Source organism: Ipomoea nil, unplaced genomic scaffold (assembly GCF_001879475.1).
Source record: "Ipomoea nil cultivar Tokyo-kokei standard unplaced genomic scaffold, Asagao_1.1 scaffold0482, whole genome shotgun sequence".
Classification (NCBI taxonomy): Eukaryota; Viridiplantae; Streptophyta; class Magnoliopsida; order Solanales; family Convolvulaceae; genus Ipomoea; species Ipomoea nil.
The window spans coordinates 4,910,967-4,919,532 of NW_017616910.1; the positions used below are offsets into that span (position 1 = coordinate 4,910,967).

General features: G+C 38.7%; 1 protein-coding gene across 1 annotated transcript; it reads right to left on the reverse strand.

The window, feature by feature from the left end:
- Positions 1-6,875: 6,875 nt before the first annotated feature.
- Positions 6,876-8,147, reverse strand: LOC109173569. The gene is made up of 2 exons (XM_019322809.1): positions 7,548-8,147; positions 6,876-7,436 (listed from the first exon to the last, which is right to left on the reverse strand). Exons 1-2 carry the CDS (start codon positions 8,145-8,147, stop codon positions 6,876-6,878), a joined length of 1,161 nt encoding a protein of 386 aa, XP_019178354.1.
- Between the last annotated feature and the right edge of the window lie 419 nt (positions 8,148-8,566).

Below are 8,566 nucleotides of genomic sequence, written 5' to 3' on the forward strand. Positions count from 1 at the left end.
AAAAAAAAGTGCAAAACGACGTCGTTTTGCATCAGGACACACAATGCAATGTATGCCCTAGTGCACGATATAAATTGCCAATTTCTTATCATACTAAAATTTCTTAGTCCTAACTCCTAACTCTAAAAATGTTTGGACTTATCAGGTCACCATATAAATTTTGGATTAAGAATTACATCCATAATTATACTTTACATTTACAACATATCATAAATATGGGCTTTAATTTCTTGTCTATAAGTTTGAAGAAAACTTTAAAATAAAAAATGAAAAATAATTTTTTTTCCTGGCCCTACTCTCTTTGAGTACAAATCGAAAAAAATATATCCCAATATGGAGAAATTTATCACAAATTATATCATGCACCAGAGATTATCATGCACATTATAAATCGTGGTCTATATTATATTATGTACTTGCGTTTAATATATTATGTAATTTCAGTTAACGAATTATATACTTATAAATAATCTGAATGTATATAACATGTTATTTATGGCATTATATAATTTCTAAACTGAATGTACATAATATGTTAATTAAAGTTTCATGATCTGAACCAAGATTTATAATGTGCATGGTAAATTCCTGTCTAAGATATAATGAATAAAAATTTAAATTTGGGCTCAACATGGGCTGTAATATGTGTGCCTTATTTCTATAAGGCCGGGGAAATGTCTCCACAGGAGTATTCACTGCATTACTGCATTGTACTAATAATAATAATTTGGCAAAAATTTGTGTAAGACGTGTCGGATCTTTGATTAATTAGGTCAATTATTCGATCCATTAATTAAAGATCTGACCTGTCTCACAGATTGAGATTCGTGAGACGATTTCATATAACTCTTACTCTAATAATTTTAATTGTGTGTGGTACTGTAAAGCCAAGTGTCGGCATATAGTATATGGTACAACTATACATACATTTTGAGTTATATCCAATATAAATAAACATAATAGTCATTAGCGAGTGTAAGCGGTGGATCCTTGGGAGCAGATTGGTTGGCTAAGAAAGCTCTTGAGTGCCCTCAAGACTTAGAATAATGTCTCAATCGGAGACTGAGATCCTTGGACTTCTATTGAATCTTGTGTAGTGTACAACTAACAATATTTGCTGATTCTGACATCTTAATTGCTTCCAATCTTCCATTCAGAAATACAGCGGCAGACCAAATGATGTTTCCTTCTTTCCTATGGTAGAGGCAATATAATGTGGCCACAACACAACACAACCCCTAATTATATTGTCCTTATCATTATATATATATGTGCCCTCCAAACTCAAGCTATTTCCCTTAACTTCAGTTCACAACCTAGCACACTCCTTAATAAATGTGACCTAATGGTTGGTAGGGTAAGTGTCCTTATAAGTTGTTAATTAATTACCAGCTGCCTATGAATAAGAATGTTTGCATATTGTATGTGCCCGGCCTAAAAGGGATGGTCGATCAAGTGGGTAGTGGAGTATAGGGTCGAGCCTGTCGTACAAGTGTTATGAGTTATTAGATTCTTGCCAACACATTTAAGGGCAAAAGCTTGAGTTTGAGTGAATTGGCACAAATTTGATTCTCTGTTGATCGAGCATGTCGCGCTGAGTCTTCTTAGTGTCGTTACCTCTCTTGTGTAGTTTGTGGGCTATTATATGAAAGTGAGATTTACTCAGTATACACTTTCGAATCGTGCTGCGAATTTTTCTTGTAAAAAAAAAAAAAGAATATTGTGTGAATTGTGATAGATGGGGAGGATAGCAAACAATCCAGGTGGAGTCAAAGTGACCAAAGGATTTATAGGGATGTGACGTGAGTGATGCACCCCAAAATAGACAAAGTGTAGGGAGATATAGTTAGAGATATTGGAAGTTAAAACACCACATGGTAGGGAATATATGTTAGACAATGAAATAATTGATATATGGGAACCTTTTTTTTTTTTTTTTGGGATAAATGATATATGGGAAGCTAATAAGCAAAAGTTTATTATTACATGCAACTAGTGAACTGTTGCAACATTTATGGTTGCACACTTTGTGTAGTCCAAATGTAACTATTAACTTTTAGATTATTTAAACGAGTTAATTCCAAAATGGTCATTCGACTATGGTTTTTTCTCAAATTGGTTCCTTGACTTTTAATTGCATTCAAAATGGTCCTCCAACTATTGAATTTTAAGCCAAAATGGTCCTCTGTTAGTTTTGGTGTTAAGTAGGTGTTTAAATGAAGGGTAAAACTGACAATTCAGTGTTTTACTATAGTTAGAGGACTACTTTGGATGCATTTAAAAGTCAGAGGACCAATTTGAACTATCTTGTTAATATTTTAAAAGAAAATTTCATATTTATGAACTATGTAGTTAATATAATTTAAAAGTTTCAGTTGTGTATTATCGTATTTAAATTAATATAAAATATTTAGAGTTGATCTAATTAAATTAAAAAGTATTTATGAATATAATATTAATAGCGATGATATACAATTTATTCCAATCATTTCATATTTTATTATAAATATTCTTTTATCATGTTTTGAAGTTTAAAAAAAAAAAAAAATCGCCTCCGATCCAATCCACTGACCAACATTATTTTTACATTAATTGTTAGCTAAAAAAATTATTTTTTAAAAAATAACTTAAAATAATAATTTTGATTATTAGCCTAGTACTTAGGCCATCTCCAAGGGGCATGCCATTGCGCCAAAATGGTGGAAAAAATGGTGTGCCCCTGCTCCAATGGAGCGCCATCCCACTAAAAGTTTGGCGCAGCATGAACAGTGCAGCGCCATATTTGGCGCTGCACTGTTCATCTGCGGCAAATTTGGTGGGGTATTTTCCTTCCAATTTTGCCCCTTCCTTCTATTCTTAATTCCTTTTATGTCCTGATTTTTTAAATATATTTATATACTTTGTTAAATTATTAAAAATAAAGTATATCATTTGAAAGATCTTATCAAGACGATTAAAATAAGACTAATATTAAATATAAATTAATTAAAAATAAAATTACATAAATATAATTTTAACATATATTTAAAGTTATAATACTTATAATATTTGCATTATAATTATATTTTATATTAAAATATATAAAGTTATAATACAAAGTCTTAATTTATGAGAAAATAAATTATTCTAATGAAAGAAAAAAATTTAGTGCAGAATTTGGTGTAATGGGTTGGAGATGAAAAATATTTGGTGTAAGAATATGCTGAGAATATTCCTTTTAGTGTAAAATTTAGTGTAAAATTTGGTGTTTTGGGTTGGAGATGGTCTTATATATAGTTGTACAAATTTACATTAACTTTGGATTAACTCTTTATTATTATTATTATTATTATTATTATTATTATTATTATTATTATTATTATTATTATTATTATTATTATTATTATTATTTTAACTAGTATTTTCACCCGTGCGATGCACGGAATGGAATTATTGTAATATATTAAGAATATTTAAATCGATAAAGAGTTAATTTCACCAGATGTCGCTTATCTTTCCTGACAAATCCAAATTTAATCCTAGACTATAGTTATTAATTATTACGATTTATTCTATGTTATAATTCTTACGTTAATATTCTTACTATCACTGTTGCAAAAATCGCGCCTAGGCGCCCGGCCTCCTAGGCGTTCTAGGCGCCCGCCTAGGCGCTCTAGGCGCCCTAGGCGGTCCCCAGGCGCCTAGAGGGCGCCTAACGGTTTTTTCAACATTGCTTACTATTATTATTAACACTTAATTACTTTTAAATATTATTTTAACACTTATATTATTATTATTATTATTATTATTATTATTATTATTATTATTATTATTATTATTATTATTAGTTTCTTTTCAAGTTTTGTTAGTATATAATAGCAGTGAGGCACACAATAATAATATAACCATAATTAAATATTCTTGTATTGTATTTCTTGAGTCACAATAATAATATAACAATAATTAAATATTCTTCAATTCTAATATTCTTCTAGGATTTCTATTATCATCATTAATTATTTCCTAATTTACCATAATTAAATAATTTGACCAATTATAAAGAGAGATTATCAAATAATGCACGGGACAATTTTTAATTAAAAAATTTAAAAATTCATTAATAAAACATAAGGTTCTCATAGTTTTTTCTTAAAAACTATTTAATAAAGCATTTTTTTAGAAATTGGTGGGCCAAACTGCCTACGGCTGTTTGCGGTGGATAGATCTTGAAAAAATACGCGATTTCAAAAAACATTTGTCCAAAACGGACAACCGAGTCAAAAGTTATGCCTTGCCGAACTTTTGACACATCACAACTTTAACCCATAATTATTGTACGAATGAAAAAGTAGAAATCAATATATTTTATTGGGAAGAGAGATTTTTTAGGAATTGGGCAGGAAGTTTAAATTTCAAGATTTTGTTATTATATATAGTATAGATTTTTTGCCTCCACTGACCACCATTTTTTGTTCTGCCCCTATAAAGCAATATTTTTTTTCGTAATAGACAATTATTTTGTTTTATTATCTTTCTTATCCGTTTGTGTTTAACTATTGTCTTTTTTTTTTTTTTTTTTTTTTAATAAGCAGTGGTTTATGTCTGGTGTCTATTTGGTTGTATTTTTTCACAATAGTTTTGTCATTATATGTATGCCTATTTATGATTATTGAAAATCAAAATCCAAAATTCCAAATACATAATGTCAAACATTCATGAATAATAAAGAGTTAATCCAAAGTTAATGTTAATTTGTACAACTATATATAAGTACTAGGCTAATAATCAAAATTATTATTCTAAGTTAATTTTTTTTTAAAATAATTTTTTAGCTAACAATTAATGTAAAAATAATGTTGGTCAGTGGATTGGATCGGAGGCGATTTTTTTTTTTTTTTTAAACTTCAAAACATGATAAAAGAATATTTATAATAAAATATAAAATGGTTGGAATAAATTGTATATCATCGCTATTAATATTATATTCATAAATGCTTTTTAATTTAATTAGATAAACTCTAAGTATTTTATATTAATTTAAATACGATAATACACAATTGAAACTTTTAGGTTATATTAATTAGATAGTCCATAAAATGGAATTTTCTTTTAAAATATTAAATAGATAGTTCAAATTGGTCCTTTGACTTTTAATTGCACATAAAATAGTTCTTTGACTATAGTGAAAATCCTAAATTACCAATTTTATCCCTCATTTTAACACCCACTTAACACCAAAACTAACGGAGTACCATTTTGACTTAAAATTCAACAGTCAGAGGACCACTTTAGGTGCAATTAAAAGTCAAAGAACCAATTTAAGAAAAGACCATAGTCAGAAGAACATTTTGAGAACTAACTCTTATTTAAATCTATCAATTTATATGTTTTAGGTGTGTTCTCTTACTTAAACTCAATGTGCTTCTTGTAATAGAATTTTAAAATGGAATCGTATTCATAAAGAATGTAATTTATGATTGGATGGCTAATAGTCATGTGTTCCTCCCTCATTTATATGCTCCTTTGGTTGCATTTCTCAAATTTTACTACCCTAATGTGATTCAAACATATGTAACTTTTTATGCATATTAGCTGAATTTTTGCCAACGTTTGTGATGGAATTAATTAAACCGAGGGTCCGACTTAACTAACCCGAATAAGAATACGGATAATAAATAAGTAGTACGAACGTTATAGCAAAGGCCGTGAGACCGTAGATTGTATTAAATGCCGTAGAATTGGCTATTACAATAGTATTTCAGGACAGAGTATGTAAGAACAATAGATCGTAGATAGGCTGTCCCTTGTTAGGACAAGGAGGGAGACTTTTATACAAGCTAAGCCCCCAACCACCTCCCCCTAAAACGGGGGGTAGTTGGATCTGGAGTTGAACGCGCCCGGTCTCGCGACCGGGCCGCGCTGCGGGGGCCAGGCCGAGGTCCTCCAAACCGCCCCTGATTTTTTTTTTTTCGAGCCTAAGCACTCGGGCTCCTCCATCGAGTTTGGTACGCGAGGTCCGGCCTTGTGCCCCCTTAGGGTGCGATAGCCGCTCTGTCCTGGCTCGTTCAAGCCTAGGCACTCGGGCTCCTCCATCGGGGTTGGTACGCGAGGTCCGGCCTCGTGCCCCCTTAGGGTACTTCAACCGCTCGAGCTAAGTCCTTTCGGACTACGCCACCGGGCTCTTCCGTCGGGGTTGGTACGCGAGGTCGGACCTCGTGCCCCCTTAGGGTGCGCCTAACCGCTTGGGCCCAGTCCTGTTGGACCAAGCCACCGGGCTCCTCCGTTCGGGTTGGTACGCGAGGTTAGACCTCGTGCCCCCTTAGGGTGCGTCCTCCGTCGGGGTTAGTACGCGAGGTCGGACCTCGTGCCCCCTTAGGGTCTGCGGGGGGAAGTCATGAGTGAGCACTCGTTCCCTCTTCGTTTCATGATTTTATTTATTTATTTATTTTTTTTTTGGAGAACCAACTTCGTAACAAGTGTCTTACTCACAACGTGTTTCGTGACATGAAACTTTATTCCGCTTATTGTCGTTCACTAAGACATTATTGGGGGAGGGGAATGGTCCTCCTCCTAGAATAGCAATGCCAAGATCCACCTCTTACGTGGCCGTCCTGGTGTGGACCTGGCGGTCCTTCTGACCAATTTGGCGGCACGCCTTCAAGTAGCAACTGCGGCTCACCATTTGGTCCCCTCGGGCGACCCCGACCTTGGTCGGTGTCGGGAATTTGAGGCACAGGTGCTCCATGGAAATCACGCACCTGAGGTCCTCTAGGGCGGGTCGGCCGAGAATGATGTTGTGGGCGCAGTTGATTTTGACGACTACGAACTCGACCTCCCACCTCCTGGTGTGAGGTGGGGTGCCTATCTCCGCCTTCAAAGTGATCGACCCCTCCGTCTCAATTGAGTCTCCCGTGAACCCGGACAGGGGGGGTCCGTACCTGCTCCAGCTGCCCTCTTGAAAGTCCTAGCTGGGTGAACGTGTCGTAGTACATGACGTTCACCAAGCTACCCGTGTCTACGAGCACCCGGTGCACCACCACGTTGTTGATGTCCAGCTTGACCACCAGGGCGTTTCGGTGGGGGAGGGGCCCATCTGGCAGGTCGGCGTCGGTGAACGTGATGGACTCCCTTTTCGGTTTCTTCTCGTGGGGAGTTCGCGTGACCTCCCCACGTACAAGCTTCTCACCCACCTCTTTCGCTCGGCTGGCGAGTCCCCTCCCTCGGGCCCCCTGAAGATGACGTAGATGGTACGTTTCCTCGGGGGGCTGGGAGTCCTCTGTCGTCTTCTCCTCCTCCTCAGAGCTGTGGTCTTGGTCCCTCTTACGGGGTGCCGAGGTGGATGGCGCCTGGCCACCCCCCTTCCTCCATACACTGCCTTGCTTCTGGCCCTGCGCCTGGCCGGGCCTCTTAATGAATTGGCCGAGGTAACCCATTTGGATGAGCTCCTCGATTTGTCTCTTTAAGAGGATGCATTCGTCTGTATCGTGCCCCTTCTGCCGGTGGAACCTGCAGTACTTGTTGGGGTCCCCCCTCGCCGATATCTTCATGCACTCCTCCTTCGGGAATACCACGATTTCCTGGTCCTCCGCGTGCGCCAAGATGGTACCCACAGGTTGTGTCAGCGGGGTGAGATAGCGTGTGGAGTTCAGCTTGGGCCCCTCAGCGTACTCACGTCGGTGTGGCCGCGGCGCCTTGCGCTCCTCCTGAGGCGCCTTGTCTTTTCGACCTCTTCCTTCCTCTTGTTCCTTCTTCCTCTTCCCAGCAGCCTCGGCGTCAGCGTACCTTGCTGCCTTGTCCATCAGGTCGGTATAGCTCCTGGGGGGGTACCTGATGAGCTCCTGGTGAAAAGCGCCTGACCTCAAGTTGTTTCGGAAAATCACCATGGCCGACTTCCCATCAAAGTCGGCGACCCCCATGGCCTCTTTCTTCCACTTGCTGAGGTACTCGGCTAGTGACTCCGAGCTCCCCTGCTTCAAATCACACAGGTCGGCAATTTGCTTCTTCCGCTGTATGCTGGTAGCGAAATGAGATAGGAACTGCCGGGTGAGGTCCGGAAAGGTGGAGATGGACCCCGTCGAGAGGGATCCGAACCAATCATGCGCCTGCCCGTCCAGGGTGGCGAAGAACCCCCTACATAGGATGGCGTCTGTTGCCTCGGTGATCATCATGGTGGCCCTGTACCTGGTCAGGTGTGCCCGCGGGTCCGTGGTCCCCGAGTACGCTTTAATGGTGGGAAAGCGAAAATCTCGAGGTAAGGGCTCCTCCATGATGACGTTTGTGAACGGGGAGGACAACACATCCTGGGGCACTGGAGATCCGTCCCTCTAATCGATCTTCTTCTGGAGCTCGTCCATCCTCCTCTGCAGCTGCTCGACCTCTTCTCGATGGGAGCTCGGAGCTCTACCATTCATTTCACCCGATCGTTGGACCCGGGAGGCCTGCTCACGTCGCTGGTGGGGTCGATGGGTTGGTGCCCTTCCATCGCCGTCGCGCTAGCGGCCTCGGCGGGAGTCCCCTCCTCCCCGCCTCTCCGATGGTCGAGGCGAGTTGACCTCCCCCTGGGTGATAAGTGCCTGGGGTGGCCGGG

Coding starts and splice junctions, on each gene's coding strand:
- LOC109173569 (XM_019322809.1), bottom strand. CDS start 8,147: ATGATGATCACCGAGGCAACAGACGCCATCCTATGTAGGGGGTTCTTC. Junction 7,437..7,547: donor CGGAGGACCAGGAAATCGTG/GTATTCCCGAAG, acceptor ATCCTCTTAAAG/AGACAAATCGAGGAGCTCAT.